The following is a 26,323-nucleotide window of genomic DNA, read 5'->3' on the forward strand; positions in this document are numbered from 1 at the left end:
AGATAGGAGCCTACTGTTATGTGGAGTGTTCAGCTTTAACACAGAAAGGACTGAAGACTGTTTTTGATGAAGCTATTATAGCCATTCTAACTCCAAAGAAACACACAGTGAAGAAGAGAATAGGCTCAAGATGCATAAACTGCTGTTTGATCACGTGAGAGACATTTGACAATGGCCAGGCTTACTGTGAAATTCTACTGATTTTAAATACAATGCATTAAGTACATAGTGAATTTGTTCCAGGTTTGAAAGTTAAACCTACATTTCTGCCTTCTACAACCAGTGAAATCCAGAGGAATAAAATCAAACTCAACAAACTTGTAATAAGAAGCCACCACATCTGCTACAAATATTTTATTCAGACTGGAAGGTACAATCTCTCAGGGTTACACAGTCTAGAGGAAGCAAAAACTGCACCATGCTGAAACAGCATCTATGTGATTTTACTGAGTGGAGATGCTTGGCCTGAAATACTTTAACTGAATATGGACAGTCTCCTGCTTTGACTATATATATATATATATATCTATCTTAAAAAACCCCAACTTTTGCACAGTCTGTATGGAATCTGCACAAAGAAATACCTTGTCTCTTTTTGCTCCAGTTATCTGCTTTTGTATGTAAGCTGCTTCCGGTTCCAGTGTATCCACAGAGGTGCAATAATCAGACCAGCCATATAGCCAAAGGTAGCTCCGAGGGAACAGGAAATGGGCCATACCTGTGGGGAGGATGCAAGGTAAAAGCAGACAATGAGGAAAATGTCTGTGGTTTTTTGTACTTCATGAGCACAAAGTCTAGGTACTGAAAGACAGTAGTCTTATTCTACTTTAAAGCTTGATGTGCTTTCCTAAAAATGCCAAAAGCATAACAATCATCTTCATGAACACTAAATGCTGTTGTACAGTTTTTAGTTAATATCCATTAAAATGTAAGCAGGCTTCTGGCTATTGCAGATTTTAGTTTGCTAGTCCAAAAACTATGTGGAAAGAAACACCCCTTAGAACTATCTATATCCCCTGAAGCATTCAGCTGACCTAACTTCCTACTCTGCTGTACACAGTTGGATACCTACAGACTTCTCAGCAATTTCTCCTTTCAATCTCTTATGGTGTTTTGAAACTTTCAGGTGTGTATAGAGGAATTAGGATTCAAATAAGGTCAGAGACTGAGATAGATAGAGGTTTGTTGGCTTTTTTTTCTTGAAAAGTATATGAAAGGATAAATTTGCCTCTGGTTAGCAGCAGGGAGGGAACACAAATTTGGAAGCTGACTGACCATCTTGCACCCAGATCATCAAACTTGTAGTAAGCCAGTTATGTGAATGAGAGAGCTTTAATTATATGCTCTATTTTCTATTATAAGAAAAGGAAGCCAACTCAATAGATCTCACTCTCTTTAACAAACCATCTTGTATTGAGCCGGCGTAGTAATGGAATTCTTCCCTGCTCTTTTTTTTTAAATTGGTATTGATTTGCAGGGAGTGGCCGAACCAAGACTTGTTTGTCATCAGATGTAGCTTATAGTACCAGTCCATTACATACTGCATTTGATGAAAGTCTCAACTAAGGTGGTAATTAATTTATTTATTTTAGAATAAATACAATTCCCAGGCCTCTTTAAAATTTTCTTTTCTTTTTTTTTTTTTTTTTCCCAAGGACAAGTTTGCAGTTCCTACTGTACACTGCATATTCCTAAAGCAAGTATGGACTGGACTCTACTATTCTTTTGTTTTTTAAATTAAAGGGGATATTACCCCTCCCTCCCATAGCAGTTGAGACTGAGAAATGCACTAGTCAATAGAGGAAATATCCCAATCTCCAGCCTTCTTTTTTACTTCACTTTGACTTGCAATTCATGAATATCAAATGAACTTACTCTTAATGGTACTGGTTCCTCCTTTCATTCATTTTCCTAGCTCTGATTCTTCTCTTTACTTCATTATCACTTAAAGGAATATATTTATTCACATCCTTTGATCATAGGAATTTTAACTACGAGTAAGAGTAATGTACTTTGTCTTCTGCCCTTTCATCTTCAATCTCCTCAGTTGTTTCATCTTCACATTCCTTAGCATTTACAGCTTTATATGTTATTTGGAGGTCTTAAGGAGTGTAGCAAAGATGATTATTAAACAAGGTGCCTTAGGTACTCTTTATTGACCTTGTTTCATTCTTTCACTTTCATACATTCTGTCTCTGCTGCTTGTTTTGGTTGCTGAGTATTTCAGCAGTTGCCTCTCAAGCCAAAGATTTGCTTGTTTTCATTCATTTACTGTGTATGGTAGGTCATCTATAAAAAGCCTTGAGAGGCTTTGGTATGGTAAGTACTACATGTATTTGAAACTCACATAAGTTTGTGGCCTTGGCTAAACTTACACTTCAGGTGGATCTTTTCAACTTTTAAACAAAATGTAATTATTTCTAGCATTTTGCATATTACACATGTCTAAAGGACAAAACAATAAAGTCCCTGAAACCCTTCTGCTCACTCAGTAATGTTCAGATGGCAAGTCGTACTTTTTTATCCACTGATGAAGTCAAATACCAATATTCAGAAAACTATGGACAAAGGCTTCTTAACACAGTGGTGCTTTTATATCAAATTTTCTGAGTGATCAATGATCAATCCTTCATTAATTTTTTACCTACATTAGGTGAATTTGTAGTTGCCTATTTGCTTTCCAAAACTATAGGTAGATTATGGACTCTGAATTGATCATATTCCCCTAACTAGACAGTGAATATCCCTGATGACCCAATGACCCTGTATATTGTGCTATTTTGTGTATAGTGGGTGATTATTGGTATGATTAAAAAGATCTCGGATGATTGTTGTAGCCTCTTTCACCTGACTGAACTGCAACTTGAGACATGTTTTTTCAATAGCTATGTCACTTTTAATATTAATTATGCCTCTGTCTGTCTTCTAAAATGTTCAATTTTTGCTTTGGTTTTTAGAAGTCAGTGTTACCTTACATAAGTTTCAGGCTCTCTCTCTTAACAGTTGAAACTGTGACCTCTGAACACTCACAAATGGCAAGTGGAAAAGATAGGGAACAAAGGGAAGAAAACACAAAACATGCCATCTCCCCATCTATGAGTAAGACAGAAAGAGACACCACCTCATCCCTTCTAGTGGCATGGAACAGAGGGGTACCAGGCCAGGCACTTTTTCTTACTGTGCTGCTTGGACAGGCCTTAGTAGTTCTGAGGGCATTTTGGCCTTTTGAGAACTCCCTAAGCACAGCAGTTAAAAGGCTGAACTTAAAAGTGTTGCTGTCCTTCTGCCATTTTCTCTAACCCTTAAGACCCGGCAAAATCCCCTAACAAACAAGTAGTAACACCAGTTTTGCACTTTTTATTCTTGACTGATGGCTTTTAGGCTACAAATAGCCCGAGGCACCCATGGGTATATCTAAAGCAGCAAGTTATCAAAGACAGATTAAGATATGGCTCTTAAGCACATCAGCTGCACTAAAATAACACCACTTTCACATGCTTTTGATTGTCTACGAAAATGGGTTGCTTCTTCCTGTAGAAGTGGGTTGCTTTATTTTGTATTAGCTGCTGGCCTCATTTTTCTGAGACCCAATCACTTTCTTCTGGACCTTTTTAAATGACTTTGACTTACTCAATTGGCCTGCTTTTGCCCCATCTTTCATAGTATCTCAAACTTGGTTTAAAGTCCTTGACTTGGTATGAACTGCCTGTAAGTGACAGAAATCTAAGCAGCAAATATCTCTCTGCCTGTTTCAGAGATTCCATTCTGGTTGCTTAAAATATGCAACTTGTAATACACCCCTCCCATCCCCTGAGAACTTTTCAGCTCAGTTCCTCCTACATCGTGCTCCCTTCTGCCTTGAGGAAGCTGACATATCCTGCCCCAGTACTGATGTCATGTCTGGGCAGGGTCAGCAGCAGGGGAATAAGATGTTAGGCCACATGGCCTAGCTGCACTTTTGCTGAGGGGAAAAAAGGCTGATCAGGAGAGAAAAGTGTGGGGAGCGCAGGAGATAGAACAGAACATTTTTCATGAAACTGTCATGAAATGCCTTATCTGTCTTAGCAGCTGGGAAGCATCAGCTACCATTCTCACAGCCTAACACAAGAAGAATCAGTTTACATATCAAATGCATGATGAAAAGGGCAATTGTAACAACCTGTAGATGACTACTAGGAACCTGAACAGCAGCTTGGCAAAAACAAATCTTAACAAGAACAAAAAATGCATTTTAATGGACAGAGCATGAGCCAGTGTTAAATGCAAAATGATTCTGACTTCCACTATTCATTTAAATTTTCTTTTTGCCTTTTCATCTGGCAGCAGTGCTGGACTTCAGGAATTTCTTTAGGCTAGCTTAACAGACACTGCAGAACTGCAAGGTTTTTAGTATATATTAGAACTAATTTTAAGAATAATGACTCAAAATAGGAATTGCCAACCTTTCAGGACACAAATGAGCTAGCTTTCCTCAGTGCTCTTTAGAACACCTAAGATTCTAAGACGTGAGAATGCTTAGCATATTGCATGGAAAGCAGAGCATGTTGCAGGATCCCAGCAAGGTATCTAGCTCTGCTGTACTGTGCATGTAGCTAGCTAAACCAGAATTCTGACTGAATGACAGTTGTGTCATCTATTATGAGTCTTGCATCCCATGCAAAGGAATTACATAGATATTGATAAGGACATAAGGGACAGATTCTTATAGACCAGAGGAGCAACACAGAGTTTTAAAAATATTACGAAGTAAGCAGCTGCCTGTTGGAACTTTCATTATACAAATGCAAATACAGTGGGGCAATCTACTGTACTTACTTTGCAGTAATCTTAAGAGTGTTTTTCTCATATTCCTAAACACGATTTTTTGTATGCTTACTGTTTCAAAAGACTGATTTCTGACTGTCAATTAGAAGGCTATGTAATTATTTTTGTTTCATTTTAAAACTGAATAAATGAGCACAATTATTTTCCCTCCCTGTTTCTAACATGCCTTAAATTCCTGATTGTTTAGTCTGTACTGTCTTAAAAACTTCAGTACATGCCTTTAATCTATTTTGGTTGCATGCACATATTAACTACAAGTGTCTTATCACATTGTACAGAATGTGTGTGTTGACAAGCACACACCAAGAAGAAAGTGTGAGGCTTTTTTCAGGCTGGCATTTGTAACTAGAAGTTATTTCATGGATTTGTGTTCTAAAGTTATAGCAAGCATAACAGCCTTTGATCTCGCCATTAAAGTTTACATTGAGAAAACACATTATTAAATAAAAAATGATAACCACACTAAAGTGGAATAAGCTTCTACCTCTGTTTAAAACAACTCCAACTGCGTATTATCCCTTCTTCTCATATTAAGCAACTTCTCTTATAACAAAACTTTCACAGTAGGTAGTAGATCCAAAAAGGAATACAAGAAGGAATCTCTCTGAGCTGTGTTAAGAAGAACCAAAGTAAAGTGAAAGTTTATAGTCCCATTCCAGCTTACTTGAGTAAGCACCAAGAACTGTACCCAAGATTCTGTGGATTATTTTTCAGGCTACAAATGTCTGAGAAGTATCTAAGGCTAATATTTACAGTCATATTGGCTGAATTACGTGGCAGTCAGTCAACTCAGGTGAGCTATATCAGCACTACTTATTATGCTTGCAGTATCCACTATGAAGTAGGAATATAGCAATTTTTCTTCTACCTAATGATAACATTGTAAGCAGAATATTGTTTCAAAGTCACTTTTTACCACTAATAACAGGTATTACAGATCAAAATTATGCTACCAATAAACCCCGAATGTATGGGAGGGCATGCACATAACAAACACAGAGACTTGATTTAAAAGTCTGTTATCAAAATATGCAATAAACCCAGGAATTCCCCAGTGAGCTAAATCCAGTCAATGGCAAATGCTTTGTCTGGAATAATAGTTCCACCACATATAAAGTGTGCTGATAAAGCTGTGCTCTTCACTATACCATGTTGTTCTGCAACTAGTTTCCTCAAGCTGAGTCGAGAAAGGATGTGCCTAGTAACTCCTACATCATCCCCTTCCTTCTGTTTCAGTGGTGGTGTGTTCTAAGGTTCCACTTCTCAGTGACACACGCAGCCAGGATCCTCATCACATGTGGTTATTAAAAGCACACCATCAGCTTGAAACAGGCAATCTGGAAAAACTAAGCAACTGTAACAAAGGAAGTTATTTTCTATTTCTTTGTAGAACTGTCCTAGCTAACTGTAACCCTTACATACCCATTGTGCTTCAGCAGCCTAGAGGCATCTGAGATGGATGTACAACTCTAAATTGTCTAGAATACCCTTATTTAAATAATCACAACTAAGTGTTGCAAACTGTTTTAAAAATTGCTGAAAAATGAGATAATCTCAAAACACTGGCAAAATTGGTCTTAACAGTCTAACTGAAACATGCCTGGCAGAACAAGTCCTGGAAAGTTTGTTGTTTTGGTTTTTTTTGTTTTTGTTTTTAATACAGAAATGTAACTACTGTAGTGTCTAACCTGCATTCCTGCCTGTAAGGAATTATCTTTACCTTTGTCTGAGATAAGCTGAATTCTATAGACCTACAACCAGGAATAATAACAGACTAGGCCTCCCTGACCAACTGTTTTGCATAGTTACAAAATTTTTCTTAAAGGTAGCAGAGGAGTAACATACATGGCATGCTTGAAAGTTGCTTTAAGAACAACAGAATAATGAAAAAAATCATAGGACACAAACGAACTTTCAGCCATAAATTTTATACTTCTAACAGAAATGCTTTATATATTTTTCATCTCCATTCTCAAACATTATTCAGAAAATTAATGTTTATTTCTGAAACAATATTCTGTTCCAGCTAAGTAATATTTACTTAGCATAGAAGTTGTTGTATGCTTAAAAAAATGCAATTAACATTATTTTTAAAGGTAGAGAGGCACACTAATCTGAATATCCCCTGTATGCAATATTTTTCAAACAAAAACATGGAAAATAAAGTGAAGATTTTCTGAGACACCTGTATTTATCTCAGTTTTGTTGCATGTCACAAGACGTATGTATAAAAAAGCAGTATGTTTCCTTTGGTTTGTAAATAAGTAAGGATGAAGTAGCATTTGGGCTTTAGTCATCAGCACATGAGTTGGAACTCTTGTTATGAAATTCATCATCAGGTTTACTCCACAGAGCCCTGAAGTACTTTGAAGTAAAAACAAATTTTAGTGAAAGATGCATAGGACGCTGACATCTGATTTTCTGACCAGGTAAGATCCAGGTAATAGTACAAAAGATTTCTCAAATTCTACTGATACATCTCAACCACAATGTAAAGCAATGATTACCAGGTAATTTTTAAGTTCTTCTATGAAGTTTGCAGGAAAATATGATAGACTCAAAACAGACTGCCAAGGGCAGGGAAACAGTAGCAAAACATGAAACCAATGTTGCTTTTTCTTTGAAGGACATAAAGCAGAAGAATTGTGGTAGGTACGAGCCTGGCAATTCAGACACGTATCTTACAGAATAGTGCAGATAGCTTTAGTTAATACTCTACTGGGATTCCAGCATTCTCAGTACTCCCTCCAACCTCTTGTTTGCTTTAGGTGAGTGACTACCATTCCATTTGAAGCCATTTCTATGAATAAATCAGACTTCACAGAAGCAGCTTTACTTTCTCCCATTTCTGAATGATTTTTCAATTTAAAAGTTGACTGTAGACACTCTTAAACTGTCTACAGTTTTAAAGTGTAGACACCAGATCTGATTAAGTGCTAAATCCCAATTAAGTGGAAAAATATGCCAATTCAAGACACTGACTTTTTCTGTGTACCTTGTCTCATATTATATTGCTTTAATAAAGCTAAATCAATAGCATTTTTCATCCCAAACACATTGCATTTCTGTACCAGCTGGATATTTTGTGGTTTTGACAACTTTTGACATTCCAGGGCTACTAAGAGAGTCCAAGGGCAGCAGCAAAACCCCTTTGGTTTGCTTTATTATGTGATATTTCTCAATTATTGCTGATCCATCCCATTCTTGTAGTAACAATTTCATCTCTTCTGTGACAATTTGCCAATAATGAATTGTCAGAAGTTACAGGTAGCAATGCAGCTGTGTTTCCACTGCACACTAACACCACAAATACTAACTATAATCAATACAAACATCAGAACCAGATTTTGCAATAAACAGGCTAAAAGGCCTTAACACTGCTCTCTAATAATACCACTTTAGTCTTCCCCAAGTAATAGATTTAAACCCCATTTTCTGCTTTAAAGCAGAACCATTTCACTACAGATCAAAAAAAAAATTGTTTACAGCACAAAGGCTAAAATACAAAAAGTAAAATAATCACTAATGAAACCTCTTTTTATCTCAGAAGCTGGTCTTGAGTCCAAAGACTAAGCTGTTCCATTTGAGTCCATTTTTGGATAGGAAAAGAGTAAATCCAAAACTAATCCTCAAGCTCTCTGTTTTTAGGCTAATATGAGAAACAGCTTATGTCAGAAGCATGACAGCTTAATACTTTACTCATGCAGCTATCTAGAAGTAATTTGGTTTTGACTGGGATCTGATTACTTTTAAGTCTACATTAAGATCTACATGATTTCTTTCAGACCTTGCTTGGGACTTAATCCATAGGTGTTCCCTTAAACATACCAGTTGATGTTCTACAGAGTTCTGTGCAAACTTAAGCTCTGTACAAAATACTAGTAGTCCTTGTATTTGGGGGAGATTAAAAAATACTATTATTATTAATCCTGCAGCTGTATTATGTGCAGGCATTTTTACACTCAGTAAGTGGTTAGGTCACTCAGGGGCAATCAGCACTAAAGATCTTCTTCACAAACTAAACAGATCTGCAACAACTTTTCTGGGGATCACTCTTCTTTCCCCTGTCTGAAGTTGAAGACAACACAGAAAGCACTTCTCTTTTACTATTACAGTGAAAGAATTTACTGTGAGTTTCTGTAATCACCTGACATCAGGTAGCAAAAGGAATACTCTTGCAAAAACAGGTTTTGTGCCAGTGCCCAGTGAACTTCTGAAGAACAGAAATGTCTTTGGTTCTGAAAATTTCTGAGACAGTCATGCAGCTACTACATTCAATATCTGGGTTGCTGAATCCATACTGTTCAGTAGGAATAAAAAGACAAAAGACATCCAGCTTTTGCATGAAGTTGTGTTTCTCCAGAACTTGATTCACAATATATCTCAATATATCTCTTGGCTGAGCTGAGCAAGAGCTGGGAAGCAGTGTTTCCTGGGCAAATACTGAAAATGCCTGGCCAGGACACTGCCCCCACACTTCGATCGTTTAGTGACCAATAGTTAAGAGATCACCTTCACAAAAATATTAGATTATTAATAGGTGATTGGAAACTTCTGAGAGTTGTGAGCAGGAGCCTTGACAAGCTATTTTAAAGAGGTTGATTTCTGCATTGAAAACCTGTTACAATTTTGGTATGTCACTATGTTGCTTTGCTGAAACAACTGGACTTGTAAAAACTACATTACATTTTAATCTCCCCTAATGCAGCAGACCTTAAAAAATTAGTCTTTAAAACTGTAGTTTTCAAAGACTGTTGGAGTGGCAGCCTGCAGGACTGATAAGCAAACTCTCTATGGCTGCTCTTGAACTGCCCACATCATTAAAGATCAAGCAGGTCAGACTCAAAGTGGAACAAAAAATTTCTACCCCCATCCCACTATTTAAAACTCTATAATGTGTAAGATGGAGAAGTGAGAATGGGAAAAATGAGGGGAAGGGAAAGAACAGCAGCAAATGCTCTAGATCTAGTCAAAAGATCTTTGATGTAGAACTTGAGTCATAAACTCTCCCCTGCTAACTTAGGTATCAGGAGTATGTCAGAAATGAGGGTGGAGATGGTGAAGGAAAAGGGAAATTGCAGACACACAGGGAGCACTGGGGAGCATTCATACCAAGAAACAGCCAGTGACAAGTTTGGATATCTAAAGTTTCTGCAGATGATTTGCTGTTTCTGACAAGTCATAAAGTATCATTTGAGATCCTTAAGTGTAGATTACAGAGCTAAATTTTCAGTCGTGTTTGGCTTTTATTAACTTGGAAGAGTTTACAAACAGCAAAAGTTTTCAAACCATTATCAAACTTGTGTCTCCCACTATTGGAACATGTGGGAATGGACCAAAAGCTGAAAATTAACTCCACCTAAAGTATCTGTCTTCAGCTATTAGTGTCTTTGTTTTGTTAATCAGAGCCCCCATCCTAAATTTTCCTCATATCACTGTTGCATAAAAGGTGAAGGTTTTATACACAGCACATTAGCAAAGTCTGAGATTTTGGGAATAAAACAAAATCTGCCAGATGAGACACGCTACTTTAAAATCCCATCTGAGCAAGGAAAAAGTGCTTGCCTCTCATCAGGACAGGGAAGTGAGGAAGACTTGGAAAGGAGATAGGAGATTGCATTTCAGTGAATCCCTTGATTTTTGGGTTACATTCATGTCAACAATTAATAAGTGTCAACACATACCTATGCCAGATTGATGGTGAAACATCTTGCAAGAATAAACCAAATGTCTTCAGGGAAGAAAATGTTTTGCTTACAATATTAACCTACTTCTCCATTATTTTTGAAATACAAATTCTAATATCTAATTACACTACTGCAATGAAAGACTAATGGCATAAAAGCAGGCTGCGAGCTATTTACAGAAGACAAATTTTAAGTGCAGCTGTAAGCCACAGCATCTCCACAATATCACAGAGGAAAATGTGCTGCCTGTTACACTGATTTCTGGAAGAAACCCCTGAAACCATCTGCTTAAGGACAGGCCTGGTAGACGCTACTCAGCTAAGAGTGTATGAATTTGGTATCCAGACAAAGTTATGAAACACTGAGCACATGTAGGAAGAAGCTGTTACTAGTGCCATCATTTTATGGCAATCGCAGACTTTAGTTACGTTTAATTGAATCACTTCTCCATGCCAAAAAAACAGAGTAAGAAATTAGCATAAACATTGCAATTCATAAAGATAGAATCTGCAATGCCAGCTTCACATTTTTTCTTGTTCAACTAAAAAGCTAATGTTTGCCTTCCTTTGAAATCAGAAGTGTTTAGTACAGTGCTCTGGCTATACTGTTTCCACAAACTGATCTAAATCCATTCAAAATACTTTCTGTTAAGTGCTTTTATGGAAGACAGAGGGGAGCTAAAACACAAGGAAAGCATTTTTCTTTCCCTACCTGTGAACAATAAAAGCTACTAGACTGAAGGCAAACTTGAAACCATCTTCATCATTTCACATTTCTTCTCCAGCTTGTCTAGCTTCTTCTTATTCAAATCATTAAGAGCTCTATTCCATTATAAAATTTGCATGCAACAGACACTCACAGGTATTAAAGAACCTATTTAAACTGGAAGTAAAAATAATGCATTTTACTTCCTTACACCCTAAGCACAGATGTTTTCAATGAGTTTTTAAAAGTCTGGCATAACTCTGTAGGAATAGCTTATGACCAAGTACAATACACCTGAACAGCTTCAGAGCAATTTTGTGTAGTGTGCATCTCCAAAAAATTAGTATTTTGTACCTTTATGGTAAGGGTGTACATACTAACCTGCCAAGGCCGATCCCAGTCCAGAGGAATAGGAAATGCTCCAAACCAAGCTCCAAGTATACTACACACAGAAGTAATCTGTAGACTGCTTTCCCATATGGACATAGCTCTGTGAAAAGTGTGTTATAAGTTTTCAACAACAGTAGAATTTACCACAGCAGAGAGTTAGATCAGATTTCTCCCAAAATTTTTGAGGTTACAAACAGACATAAAAATTCACATATTTGATAAATAGCATGGAGGTTTCTCCTAAAACATGCAAACTAGAAGTAAAATCTAAGTTGCATAATTTAGCTACAATTACAATCTTTTTATACCACACTTTCAGGAATTTTTTTTCTTGAGATGTTTACTGCAAAAGCTAATTTATATTACCTTGAAACACTGCTGGACTGAGCAAATAAATCTATCTCAATAACTGTGTGCATTGCAGGGAGAAGCAGACATGAAGTGTACTGTGGGACTGTACAGAAAAGCACAAGCACAGTCACAAAGGATTCTGTGGTATAGACATATCTGATGACTACAACAATTCAAAATTTAACATAGAAGTCCACTATGAGAATATTTCAACACAAGTTTCCATCAACTGAAAATAAACATTGCAAGCAAATGTAACTGCACATTGGAGCCTTTTGGTAGCAGTGCATCCAAGTTCAAGCACACTGGCTGCAGGATAAATTTTTTGCACACTAAAGAACTCTTACACTACCAGTCATGGCACACATTGCAAGAGATGTCAAATTACTTCAGTTCTCAGTTTATAGCCTCCTGTCACTACTGATTTCAAAAGTTTTTGAAAAGCTGGATTTCTGTTTAACAGATGAGCACTTACTGCCATCAGTGTACCAACTGATCGCTCTGCTTTGCTCAGGCCACGAACATTTGGGTACTTGGTACCAATTAAGAAACGAGCAACAGAAGTTCAGAAGGCAGCAGGGCACAGTTTCAGTACAAGAGAACCATGCTAGAGTCACTGTTCCACATCAGTACAGTAAGAGATCTGGGTTTAAAGTTTGCTACATCTCAGATTATAAATGTACCAGCTAGCTTCAGGTAACACAGGCAAAAATATAAGCATTTTTATGGCTCGAAGACTAGATGCACAGTAAACTGAACTTTGCACTTAATCATGTGCTTAATCATGAACAGCACTTAATCATGTGCTGTTTAGGTTGCATGTCATGAACACTTGGTTTTGAAGAGAATAAAATTTCTTTACTTCTGAGTACACACTGCTGTACTTGCTATTGACCAAGCAGCTCACAAGTTTAAAGCAAACACTTTTCAATATTTGCAGAAAAAAATGTCTTGCAGACTACAGTACTGACAGTGCAAGGTTGACATTTTGAGCAGAACTGTTTATTCTACAATAACAAGACCCCTGTAACTTAAAATACTCCAGTTCACAATTCTACCAGTTTGAGATTCTTTTTCTTGAAAAGTCCTGATGTAACTGGAAAACTGTTGAGGAGTCTGCACACAGAAAATTCTTTTGAATTATTTTCAGAAGCTGAATAACTGAGCAGAGAGCTGTCAGGCAGAACAAGGAAGAGAACATTCACTACAGCCTTAAAGCAGCAAAAGAGACAACAGAATACACCAAGGACTGACTGAGGTACAGTTATACCTCACAAGACATCTTGTGTGTGTGGCAGATTCACCAGAGACTGCTGTACCATATGGAGAGATCAGACTGAGTCCAAATGCAAAACAACAGAATTAGCAAGGCACGGTGCCCAAGTGAAAAACAGCCACTGGCAGTTTGGCAACTATTTCAGCTGCTAATTGAACCCCTCTGCAGCATGGACTGGCTACCCAAAGACAACCTGACTTGTCCTCCAGCATTATCCTGAAGGAGCAATTACTTTTTTAAGTAAGTCATTACTTAAGTACTTACTTTTCTTCTTGAAATGACTGACACTTATTGGGATTTTTGAAGGTATTCTTTAAACCACCACATAAACTCCTCACCTGCATAAGACTAACAACTGCAGCAATGCTTACAAACTTTGAATTTTCCAGATTTCTTTCATTTAACTAAGATAATCCTGCAGACAAAAGTAGCAATGTTTAAGATAATAAATAAACACTAGTGGCAGAAAGGTCTTTAAAAGGCTAAAGTAATTATTTAACCCCTTTAAATAATATAATACATTCAAGTCAGCTTTAAATAGTGCTTGAATTAAGAGGTTAGCTGACATAAAATAATCTACTGAGACAGCTCCTTCATAGATATGGAGATTTTGAATTCTTGGCTGCAGAGGGACTGCAGGACTAAATAATAAGCAGCCCTTGGTGTGTGATGATGCCTACATTTACAAAGAACATTTCAAGTCTGTAAGAGCATGCAGCTCACAAAGTGATAAAATAGGCATAATGAAAACAGAAAGGAGCCCTAACATTATGTTTTTTTATTATTTTTTGGCAATATCCAAATAAAATCTCTTTTCTACCCTGGTAACACCTTATTACCAGAAATTTCAACACACTTTCTCAGAGCAGTGATTTTAAATAAACAGTCTCCAAAAGGAGAGAGAGGAAAAAAAAAAGGCAATTGAAAACTGATTTCTTAAAGACTTTTATGCTATTTCATAATAGCTATTCCAGCTAAGTTACTGAAACACAATTTAAATAACAGCCACATGCTGCCATTAATGCTGATAACCCTTTCTGTAGCTAACTGCTCACAGCAGCACATGACAGCATATGATCAGTGTCATGACACTGACATCAGTCACAACTCCAGATGTCAGAGTAGAGCCCAGAGATGCTGGCATGGGCCCACCCCTTTCCAAATGCAGAATTAGTGAAAAGGGCCCTATTTATAGCTAACTAAGAATGGAAGGGTTTGTGATGTAGACTACACAGACTTACTTTTCTCACACATTCTATGTGCACGTAGGCTTAAGGTTACTTAAGTCTAAATTGCACTCTGGTACTTAAAAACAGGGTTTTTTTTTAAAAACTAAGCTATACACTTAATCAGACTTTCAAGCTAACTGTTCCAGTGCAATTCAATTCTGTAAACTCTGCTTTCAAGAAAAGCAGCCCTGTTGATTTTACCTAGCCATCCTTTTCTTCCATTTAACCAGTCCCACCTCATTCCACATGGTTAAGTTAGAGACAACCTTTTAATGTATCATGTCTACACTCATCTCGTGCCCAGACCTAAGACGTTCCAATTTCATGACGTCAAATGAAAAAACACAGGATTATTTTTAAATGAGCAGCTTGCTACTATCCATAAAGAAACCTGCTACAGTATTTCTTTGTAGTCTATATTCACTCAAAGTGTAAACAAACATCATTAATAATGAACATTTTTCTCACATAACGTCACATGGCTCACTAGTAAGAAGTACTAACAAGTCCTCACAGCAAAAGTGTCAAAACAAGACAACTGTTTCCTATGAAATGATTGTACTGAAATTATATTAAGATCCAGACTAGGAAAGCAAGAAATCAACAGGCATTCAAAATCTACCTGGCACAAAGGCAAACTGATATTGTCATACATCTGTTACTTCAATTCAGCTGTTATTTCCAGATGCAAAACCCCCAAAGATAACCAAGTGAATCAGCAATTTTGTCTAAACAACTCCTTGCTTTTATTACAGTATATTTACACTTCTACTGAAAAAAACCCAAGTGTATATGACTTGAGTAAGGATTCAAGATATTTTTCAGTAAGTTGAGAACTGAGATAACCAAAATTTACCTGAAAGTATTATTAAAGTCTTCTCCTCTAAAGGAGTGCAAACCAAAAATAATTCCATAGGTCAGCAGTGTAATACAACCTTTCACTCTCTTCTGAGATGAGACTTCACCACCATGAACTACTAAAAGGGAATGAACACTAAAACCCCATTGAATCTCAAGCATATGTGAAGCCTCTTTATGTTTCAGTGTCCCAGTCTTTCAACATGCCATTATTTATGGAATGAAAAAAGGCAGAAGAAATGGAAATCATCTGAAAAATACATTATCCTTGATACATGCTAATGCCATGGCTGCCACTGGAGGTGAAAATGCAGTTAGAATGCTTGTTCTACTTTAAACATACTCCTGAAAAAATTAATGCTTGAAAACTCTGACACTCAAAACAGCTTTCTTTAAAATTGAAAAAAAGAGTATGGTTTAATGCTACATAATTAAGAACACAGTAAGTCACGTTTAATTTTCAACATTATATTCAAGTTTAAAACAGTGCTTGTTTTGAGTTCCTATTCCTCAACTTTAAAAGTTGTATTTAAGAAGGTACTACTGGATCATGTGCAAGATTCTCCATGCACAGCTCAGTGTCAGGTCTCCCCTTTATTTGACAACCATCATATAGAACTGCACAATGTCTTTACTTCAGTAGAATATGTGCTGGAAACTTTACTTCCTTCAAACACATATAAAGTGAGATTTAGCATGTGAACACCAAAAATAAAAAGCCATTTTTCTGAATCAGTGTCTTCAAATAAGTCTTTCTTTGTCAGAAAAGCTTTCATATGTCTGTAATCACAAATACAAAAACCACCCACCATTCAGGAAGTTTCCTTTTCTTTACAAAAATTCCATTATATATTTTTTACACCAATTCTGTCCATTTCTATTCAGAGAAGTATCAGAAACTTTAGATTAGGACTTACCCGTTTTTACTAAATACCCGTATCCATGCCTGTACGTTTGGTCCCAGCAAACACAAGCATTGTAAAGTAGTAAATGTAGACAGAAGAACTGCAAACAAAAATGTCTCAGTCACTAACCTACAAAAAGAAAAAGAATATTACAAAATTAAGTGAGGTGGTTGCTAATGTTCAAAAAGTTCCAAGATTTAGGAAGAAAAAAGCCCCTATAACTCAACTTGTGAAAGCATGTGTGCTTTCTTAAACCTCATATAAAAGAATAAAATATTTTATTCTTACTCTGTAGTATAGTAAAGGAAGCTGAAAAGATTTCTGCTGTTATCTCAAGAGTGAGATGTAGTAATGTTTTGAAATGCCTGAGACCTGTAACATTTTTGTGTATTCACAAAAGGTGTACTTCACATAGATCATTAGTTCTAAATTGAAGTATGCTTGGATACTTACTTCATTATTCCATTTATTTTTCCCGTTGTGACAGCAACCATGAAACCAAACTGCATGAAACTATTGTTAGTCAGCAACTTAGTGTATCTCTCAAAACCCAGGTTGCTTCACACTTCTTTCTTTAAACTTTTAGGGAAGTTAAAACACTAATATCAAAAGGATGAAAGATAGGCAAGATGTGTGGTTTAGAATCTTATAGAGAAAATGACTAAATGAAGCTCCAAAAAATGTTTGTGCCCATATGCTCAACATAAAAATTAAAGTAACAGAGTTGTTTGTAACTGCGTTACAATTTTCTTTACAGAAGTCTCATTTAAGAGCTGGCTTCCAAAAGAACACAACTGGACAAGCAAACAAACAAACAAAACAAAAACCAACCCAAAACCAAGAGAAAGCTGAAACAGCCACCCTTCTTCCCCCAGCTAGGAGCTTATCCCTTAACTTCCAGTGTACCAGAAAACACACAAGTACTTATACCAACATCTGCAAGGACAGCTGCCCCTTAGAACATTTAGAGAAAGAGAGAGTCTTCTGACTTACTCTATGAGAGGTGCTCCATAAAGAACAATAATCGCATGAAATAGTATGCAAGACATGAAAAAGTATATACAGCATTTTAGAAATCTGGATATCTAAAAAAGAGCAATGAAATATCAGAACAATGCTTCAAATCAGAACATAAGTAACACACAGAGTCTATATCTTATCAAGAGTATTGTACTCTGAATACTTCTTTAATTTCAGCTGAAGCACAATATAATAGCATGGCATATTTCAAAACAGTTTTCCATATATTAATACTTTAAATAATTAATTAAAAAACATCACACTCCACCTACAATTTTTTTTGTGCATCTCACTAAACAGGGCAAACATACAAAAAATATAACCAGAAATTACAAGATAACCAGAAGTTATCTTGGACATTTTTACACTTCTGTTTTTTACACTTATTGGACATTTTTACACTTCTGTTTTACATCTGACTGTCATATCCATTAATTAAAAGGCAACTCTCACAAAAAGTGAAAAAAAAAAATAAAAGCAAGAAAATATACAATATAAAAAAGTCTGCGACATAAAGAATCAAAATTAAATTAACTAAAACTACATTTTGAACTTGGCATCTTAAATTCTGAATATATTTGAGAAATATCCATAACTTTCTCTAAGTCCGCAAAACACACAATTTTCTATGAACTTAAACAACAGTTTCTGGGTACTCACTATATCATGCAGAAGCAAAAACACTTGATAAACAGTTCTGGTAAGGTCTGTTCTGATCAGGTCACCAATGCAAAATCCGTAACTTGCCTTGAACCCTTATTTTTCTATATTTATTCCTTTCTATATTTATTTCCTGGGATGAAATCTCACCTAGAACATGAAGTGTGCTTCATTTTTAAATCACAGATGGTTAAAATACTTGCTTTCCATCATGGTTTTGTGCATTTCACACCCTCGTCAGTCAGCAAAGCTAGACAGAGGCTTTGCACACAAAGATATGCTGGCAGGGATGATTACTTCAACGTTTAAGAACCACCTCAGAGCACTACATCTTGTCTGGCCCAACAAGTCAGGAGCACAAGACTATCCCCGACTTCAAAACTCTGGGGTATTCCCCCACTGCTGGGCAAGTCGTGTGCTGCTCCAAAATATTTCATTAGGATTCATATCCTTAATGCTCCATGTTACAAACTGGAACTACAAAAAGTTTCTCCCAACTTTAGATTCCTCTGTATACCAATTTCATCATACAAGGAAATGCAGACATTTTAATACTTTTGCATATGATGTTTTTTAGTTGTTGAAATGTAGCATAGCATCTCTTTTATGTGTCAGATTCCAAAAAAAATTTTTTTCTTTTTAAAGTTATTATAAACTTACAACTACACACGAGAAATGTGTGGTGACTTTTTTTCCTGCTACATCCACTTAACAAAAAAATAAGCCAGGCCTGGACTACAAAAGGAGTTCTGTGCCATTTAATTTTGCATTAATTTTGATTTCTTGGGACTACAAACAACATTGCACTGACAAGAAACAGGAAAGCATGGAATCACTCACCTGCACAGGTTATTTACAGGTAGAGAAAGTTTAACATAATGAAAATACTGAAAAATCTGTTTCAACAGGTGCTACACTCAACTCACTAATGGAGAGTTCACCATCAAAAATTGTCTTCTTTCTCACTGGATTATTTCAGAGAATTTGCTTCCCCTCTGTATTGACTGGTAACCACTTAAGAATTTAAAAAAAAATAAAATCTTACCTTGTGAGCAAAGGAACGTCTCTTAGGAGACTGATTTGGTTTAAGGACTAAGTGCAAGATTATATTAAGGGTAGCAACACAAACAGAACAAACACACAGCCACGTGAGGTGCGTTCCCAGGACGCTGAACCCGTCCAGGAAGAAAGCCGGTGCCACGGCGGCCAGGACGATGGCCAGGGCGCAGAGCAGGTTGGCGGCCAGGAGCCTCCTGATCTCCGCCTCCCTCATGGCGTCCGGGCGGCGGCACCTGCAACACACCGAGTCCCGCCCCGTCACCCACACGCCGCAGCAGCGCCGCAGGGCGGCATCTTCCCCGGCCGCGAGGCGCAGCGCAGAGCTCTGGGCCCAGGCGGGGCGAAGGGGAGGATTTTGGGGCAGGAACCAGCGTTTGTTCAAAAAAACCAAACCCCGCGCGCGCCGCTCGCGCCCCTTACCGCGGAGCGCGCGGCGCCGCCCGGCAGCGGAAGGCGGCGGGGCCCGGCCGGCGGCACTTCCGGGGCGGTGCCGGAAGCGGCGGCGGCTGTGGAGGGGCCGCCATGGTGTGCGACAAGTGTGAGTACGGGGCTGCGGGGCGCCCTCCCCGACCCGCCGGGCCCTGCCCTGCCCGCGGGGATCCAGGGCTGCCCTGAGCGGAGCAGCAGCCGCGGGTTCCGGGTTGCTCAGGGTGGGCCGCGGCTGGCGGTTCCCGGCAGGGCCCTGTGTGAGCTGTCGTTCTCCCTTGCGTGAGCTGTCGTTCTCCGCCTTTGGAGCGTGTTAGTGTGCATAGTTTAAATGATTCTGTCCTGTATCAGCAATAGCGTGAGCAGCAGGACCGGGGAAGGGATTTCCCTGCTGTTCTGCTGGTGAGGCCGCATCTCGAGTGCCGTGTTCAGTTCTGGGCCCCTCGCTACAAAAAAAACACTGAGGTGGCGGAGCGGTTCGTAGAAGGGCAGCAGTGCTGGTGGAGGGTCTGGAGCGCAAGGTCTGATGAGAAGCTGCCCAGGGTGTTGGGGTTGTTTAGTCTGGAGAGGAGGAGGCTCAGGGATGGCCTTATCACCTTCTTCAGCTCCCTGAAAGGAGGCTGTAGCCATGGGATTGATTGGCCTCTTCTGCCAGGCAGCAATCTGCAGGACAAGATGACATCATCTTAAACTGGGCCAGGGGACGTTTAGGGTGGACATTTGGAAGAATTTCTTCCTAATCATGGAGATTAGACATTGGAATGAGCTACCCAGGAAGGTGGTGGACTCACTGTCCCTGAAGGTGCTTAAGGAAAGACTGGACATGGCACTCAGTGCCAAGGTCTAGTTACGTGGTGGTGATCAGTCACAGGCTGGACTCGATGAATTCAGAGAGCTTTTCCAGCCTAATTGACTCTGTGATTCTGAGTTTTTTTCCTTTGTAATGTTTCCTCATGTAGGCGAGAAGAAGCTTGGAACAGTGATCACTCCTGATACATGGAAAGATGGTGCAAGAAACACTACAGGTAGCGTCAGCAAGGTTTAGCAGCTTGGTTTTGGGGTATTATAAAGCCAGTTGGGCACCTGAGCTATGTTACCTTCTTAAGTCCAAAACTTTATATTACTAATCAGGTTTAATATTAAGTCATGTACTTTCCCTTCCATGCTGATTTAATGCACTGGGAATTTATTTGTCCAGAGCTCTTCGGTATTGAATTTGTCTGATTTTGTTTTCTGTTTTTTTTCCCTTCTTGTATGAAGTACATAGAATATTTAAATGGAGCATAAAGTGTTCTGTCCCCTAATGCTGTGCTGAATATTTTATCTCTCTTTGTGACTTTATTTGCATACATGTAGAAGTTGTAAATAAAGATTTTTAAAGTATGCTTGGAATGGGGAAATTTTAAAATATGCTTGGAACAGGGATATTGATTTTTCTTTTTCTTTTTTTTTTTAAGAAAGTGGTGGTCGCAAATTAAATGAAAACAAGGCATTGACCTCAAAGAAGGCAAGGTTAGTACTTAACACTGATTTTGGCTAAGAGCATCAGTTAGCAAGTTAACTGACACCTGTTTCCTACGTAGCTGGGCAACTACTCCAGACTTGTCCAAAATACACTTAATAAATTAAAGTTGCGGGGATTATGGTATTTGACTTGTTGGTAAAAATATGTCCATACATATTTCATGGGTGCTTCCTGCTCAGTTATAGAGTATTTTACTGCAGTTCTCACTGGAATTGCTAGGATTTGATGCTTTTGTAGGAGAGAAGCTGAGAATACTTATTTTCTATGCTAATCTTGCCAGGATAATCTCTTGAGCATTTCCTTCATGTGTGCAAGACTTTCTGTTTCCAGGGGGGCAAGATGCTGCTGGAAGGTGTTTAAGTTCAAAGTCATGTAGTATCTTAATAAAAATAAACATTTTTAGTTCTGCTTTCATGAAGTTGTTGTCTGTGATGGAAGAAACATCTCTTAATGGGGAAAGTGGCAGCTTTTCTGCATACTTTGTGTAGCCTGTTAGAAATAATTATTGTATGTCCCATTTCTAAGTTACAGTTTCTGCTGGAGTTTCTGACTGCACCCTCTGGCTTAGGCTTTTTAGGATGAGGCAGAAAAAAGACTTAATTTCAATGAGTATAAATAAAATACTTTTCCTTTTTCCCAGGTTTGATCCTTATGGAAAGAACAAATTTGCAATATGTCGCATTTGTAAGAGTTCTGTCCACCAGCCAGGGTCCCACTACTGTCAAGGATGTGCCTATAAAAAAGGTGAGTTTCACTGAGTGCCAAAATACTGCGGTTTGGCTTGGAACAAGAGAGGAGGTACAACACTTGAATTTGTATTTATGAAAAGGAGGTTAAGATGATATTTAATTGCTATCTTCAGCTACTGATAGGCAGGCACAGGGAACATGGAGTCAGACTCTTTGGTACACAGTAATAGAATAAGAAATAATTATAATTAAAGAAATAACAGGTTAGAATATGGGAAATTCTAATTACATGCAAGGAAAGCGATTTTTCAGTTTGGGAGTGATCAAATACTCTAGTAGCAGGTACCATCAGAGGTTGTGGAATCTTTACAGCAGGTATTCAGAGAATGGCTGGAACAGTCCTGAACCAGCCTTATCCAAGTTGGCTGTTTTGAGTGGGACAGGACTAGAGACTGAAGGAGATTCTTTTAAACCATTGTCATTCTGTAATTCTACTTCTTATAGAATGTTTGTGGTGTCCGAAGCAGTACATTTGGAAACTTAATCTTGGCAATTGCATAGAGAACTGTCATCTAACAAGTTTGATTGTCCTCAAAATCCCAAAAAACCCCAGGTCTTCTAAAACTCAGTTGCTTGTTGCAGTTCCTTTTCTGGTCCCTTCTCTCCCATTTTTATAATAGCTAAATCTAAAACTGGTGGATGGAAAAAAGCATAATGAAGTCAGTTACATGATGTAGTGCCAAAGAGTTCTTGCAGCACATGAGATGAACTGATTTTTAGGTGTAGAGCTACAGCTAACCACTAGTAAGTGTTGTTTATGACATTAACTGTTCAATAAATATGTGCTGTGTCGCTGAGTCCGTGGTTTAGCAGCTTGCTGTAGGAATGTTGCTTGCTAGGTCCTCCCCAGACAGCTGCCTGAACCCCATTCAGTAGAACCTTGTACTCCTTCTTAGATTTATATCTGGTTTGGGTGAGCTTCAGGATTTGATCTTTGTCTGTTTGTGTACCTTTCCAGGCTGAACCTGTTATCTTCATAAAATTAAGAACTTTCTATGGTTCTAGCTCTGACCATCAAAGATTAGGGCATACTTGTTGAAGCAAATGCAGTCATACAGCTCAGTGCTTCAGCTTTTGGATGTCTCTGAGTCATAAAATTAAGAACTTTCTAAGGTTCTAGCTCTGACCATCAAAGATATCATTAGGGCATACTTGTTGAAGCAAATGCAGTCATACAGCTCAGTGCTTCAGCTTTTGGATGTCTCTGAAATTGAGAGGCAATCTCAAGTTAATTAATCCTCAGTTTAGACCTGAAGTCAATATTTAGTGGGCTGAGTTTTGGTCTCTAGAGTAAATAATGTGCCATGTTCCCTGCTGTTCTCTTCCCTGATGAACTGCTAGATACGTGTCCGCTCATGATGTCAGTATATGAAACCACACAATTTGGAGAAAGCAGGAGTGGATGCCACTTGACATTTTTTGTCTGCAGGTGAATGTTTGTGTAAATTGAGGTGCGTTCTACCAGATAAGAGATTTAGCACCTTTTTGCTTTGAAAGAAGAGGAAAAGATTGAGACAACCCTCCCCTCTGCCAAACTTGTGTACATTTTGGTGCTCCTGACACTCTTAGAGTTTAGGACAAAGTCCTTTGGGACATCAGTGTTCATCACTTCAACTCTCAAGTATTCTTGGTGTTCATTGCTTTTCACTCCTGCTCTATAAAAACCTTAATTCTATGAAAACATGTTCTAAACTTCCTCCGTTCTCTGAAGCACCCCACCTGTGAATGCCCCATTTAGCAGTCAGTTTGTTGGTTACTGTATTTTCTTAGTCCTGCTACTGTCTGTCTATCTCAGGCCCTGTTTGTGTACATGACTTAAAAGGACTAACAGTACACCATTTTTACCTTTTGGTCAGAAGTGAGCCTTTCCTGGCTCTCTTCAGGCATTCCAGCAAATTATAGAGGCTTCCAGCATTATTGTGAATGATAATGCTCTCAAAATAGAGCTTATTTTCTTCAGTGGAAGAATCTCACACACGCTGAACGTATTAATTTGTATTATGAGTTACAATATTACTTCTAAGTTTGTAGTATCTATTGAGAATGTGTCTGAGAACAGATGGATTGCTAATAAGAGCTCATTTGAACAATTTCTTGAAAAAGATGCTTACAAAAACATAGTAACTGTGTTTTTGAGAAACTATTTTGATAACTTCAAAATAATTTACACACTTTTTTTGTGCTTATAGGCATCTGCTCAATGTGTGGCAAGAAGGTCTTGGATACGAAGAACTACAAGCAAACTTCTGTCTAATTGTACTGACTAGTCTTTTTATGATTGTGTCTTTGTACAGTAACTTTTTTCTAAAATGATTTGTGAATAATACTTTCTGGAAGATAGTACTTGGAATGAGAGGTAAAGACAGACTGCTTGCCTAAAATGTACATAATATTTGATTATTGTTGTTTTAGCATTAGTATTAACTGGTATTTAAAGATAATTGCTTTCAGCAACTGTTAGAGTTCAAAGGGATGGAGAAGATGCTAGTGGATAGGTTAAAACTAGATTACCATTAGAACACAGATCTTTGAGATGAATACTTTTTTTTTCCCCCTATCACAAGTCTTCTGCTTGTAATGGTAATGGTTTGTACATTAAATATGAACTTGCATCTCCTCATTAAAGTATCTTTGTTTAGTTGTATGGCCTATAAGTATTTATAATCATTCTCATCCCAAACTATTATGACCTTACTCTTCAGATTTTAATTCAATTGTCCTCTTGTATTTTGTTTCTGCCTACAGTATGGTTGGTTAAATCACATATTGTTAAGCTCGTGAAATCTGGTGTGTTGCCCTGCCAGTTCTTTCTTTGGCATTGTTGTGGTTTAGCCCCGCCAGCAACCAAGCCCCACAGAGCTGCTCCCTCACTCCCCCACCATCAGGACTGGGGAGAGAATTGGAAGGGTAAAAGCCTGTAAACGTGGGATAAAGACAGTTTAATGGGGAAAACAAAACACAGAATTAATTCACTAGTTCCTGTGGGCAGGCAGGTGTTCAGCCATCTTGAGGAGAGCAGGGCCCCATCACGTGTTACGGTTTCTTGGGAAGACAAACTGATCACTCAGAATGTCCCCCCTTCCTCCTTTTCCTCCCACTTTATACACTGAGCACGGTGTCATATGGTCTGGAATATCCTTTTGGTCAGCTGGGGTCACCTCTTCTGGCTGTGTCTCCTCCCAGTCTCCCAGACAGCCCCAACTTGCTTCCCATTGTGGCAGTGCAAAAGGCAGAAAAGGCCTTGGCTCTGTGTAAGCCCTGCTCAGCAATAACAAAAACATCTCTGTATTATCAACTCTATGTTCAGCACAAATCCAGAACACAGAGAAATCCAGAATCCAGAACACCCACTAAAAGTGGTTGAAACGATCTCCACCCCATCCAAAACCAGCGCAGGCATTAGGACTGAGACTTTACATATGGTATCAGGTGGCCCAAGGTAATAAAATAATGAGCATCAATTTCTAAATATCTCAGTCTCATCGTTTTCTAAGTTAGTCTGTCTTTTAAATACTTGGTTTGATTTCTATGCTGTAATTGCTTAGATATGTGTCAAATTTAAAGGATTGAAGCAGGCTGCCTGCTTTTCAGCTCTGGTTTGATACAAGGGGTCAGTCTCTGAGCATGAGAGGCTGACTGTGGCTCTGCAGTTGTTTTGTCTTTTGCTTAGTTTCTACATATGAAAGCAGTTTATGTTATGGAGCATAATGATCACTCCCTTTGCATGTATTTTAAGAAAAAGGATTAGTCATTCTTAATTCATGGTAATTTTTTAATTAATTATTAATTTAGGGCAAAGAATTATTAATTCTTAATGCATGGTGAAGTTTTTACTAGACCTATTTAAGTGTTTACTCCCCTGTAACCTCCTCTTGGCAATTTCATGCTTCTGCAAATGTCTTTCAACTGTAACAGAAAAACTATCAATTCATAGGAATTTCTCTATGAACAGATTCTGGTTTGGATTTCCTTTTGTTCTCATATTATTACAGAGGAAACTACATGACTAATGGAAACTGAAAAAATTGCTATTCTTTCTGTGGGGCAAAATGAAGAACACTGGGCTTATAGGTATCCTCTTTGCTGTTGCCTTCCTGCCATGCAGTAGTTGTGCTGCGAATAGCCCTCTAAAGGGGATTATCTGACATTTCCTGGCATCCTTATCTATCAATTTTTGAGCATTTATCACCAAAGTTTCTCGTTCAAATGTGTTGGCTTCCTGCAGTTGCTAAAGCGGTAACTATTTTTGGCGTTTTGTATTTGCTGAGAAGCATTGTCAGGATAGTGGAATGAGCTGGGCCTCCCCAAAGAAGAGAGGAATGCTGCTGCTTTTTATTGCAAAAGCTTCTCCTACTGTAACAACTGCATGGAGGTACATGGATTAGCTAGCTGGTGGTAACTTGGTGCTGGCCACTTGTTTCCAAACACATCAAGGAATTCCCATATTGGTGTATATCTCTATGACACATCCTTTATATGGGTGAGAAGAAAATGTCTGTAATTGGCTTCAAGTTTCACAGCAAATCTTGTCAGCAGTGTGTGTGACAATTTCAGGTGTCAGGTTCTCCAATAATCCCTGAATTCTTCACCCTTTATGGATATGTGCTATAGGATTTATTGATTTTTGCTATTCTGTGAATAAAACTTCTTTTCCTAAAA

At 38.1% G+C, this 26,323-nt stretch overlaps 3 protein-coding genes across 4 annotated transcripts in view; 2 read left to right on the top strand and 1 right to left on the bottom strand.

Moving 5' to 3' along the window:
* RHOQ (ras homolog family member Q) overlaps window positions 1-7,006 on the top strand; it is a 24,073-nt gene extending 17,067 nt beyond the window's left edge. For both annotated transcript variants that reach the window (XM_041477301.1, XM_041477302.1), the window contains exon 5: window positions 3-7,006. In XM_041477301.1, the coding sequence (XP_041333235.1) occupies window positions 3-158 (156 nt within the window). In that variant the 3' untranslated portion in view covers window positions 159-7,006. The remainder of the gene's footprint in view (window positions 1-2) is intronic.
* The window catches only part of PIGF (phosphatidylinositol glycan anchor biosynthesis class F), a 20,614-nt gene extending 1,175 nt beyond the window's left edge, over window positions 1-19,439 (bottom strand). The window contains exons 1-6 of the mRNA XM_041477300.1: window positions 19,385-19,439; window positions 18,951-19,197; window positions 17,219-17,310; window positions 16,238-16,354; window positions 11,598-11,706; window positions 585-718 (exon numbers count right to left, since the gene is read on the bottom strand). Of these exons, the coding sequence (XP_041333234.1) occupies window positions 605-718; window positions 11,598-11,706; window positions 16,238-16,354; window positions 17,219-17,310; window positions 18,951-19,178 (660 nt within the window). The 5' untranslated portion in view covers window positions 19,179-19,197; window positions 19,385-19,439 and the 3' untranslated portion in view covers window positions 585-604. The remainder of the gene's footprint in view (window positions 1-584; window positions 719-11,597; window positions 11,707-16,237; window positions 16,355-17,218; window positions 17,311-18,950; window positions 19,198-19,384) is intronic.
* CRIPT (CXXC repeat containing interactor of PDZ3 domain) lies at window positions 19,377-26,323 on the top strand. The gene is made up of 5 exons (XM_041477303.1): window positions 19,377-19,502; window positions 20,350-20,415; window positions 20,848-20,902; window positions 21,556-21,659; window positions 23,854-26,323. The coding sequence occupies exons 1-5, from the start codon at window positions 19,487-19,489 to the stop codon at window positions 23,916-23,918; spliced, it is 306 nt and encodes a 101-aa protein (XP_041333237.1). The 5' UTR covers window positions 19,377-19,486; the 3' UTR covers window positions 23,919-26,323.

This window comes from Pyrgilauda ruficollis, unplaced genomic scaffold (assembly GCF_017590135.1).
Source record: "Pyrgilauda ruficollis isolate IOZ18807 unplaced genomic scaffold, ASM1759013v1 scaffold4, whole genome shotgun sequence".
Classification (NCBI taxonomy): Eukaryota; Metazoa; Chordata; class Aves; order Passeriformes; family Passeridae; genus Pyrgilauda; species Pyrgilauda ruficollis.

Bases quoted from the DNA above. Each gene is read 5' to 3' on its own strand.
- CRIPT (XM_041477303.1), top strand. The intron at 20,416-20,847 runs GTAGCGTCAGCA...TTTTTTTTTAAG, and splicing joins TGGTGCAAGAAACACTACAG to AAAGTGGTGGTCGCAAATTA. The intron at 20,903-21,555 runs GTTAGTACTTAA...CCTTTTTCCCAG, and splicing joins TTGACCTCAAAGAAGGCAAG to GTTTGATCCTTATGGAAAGA.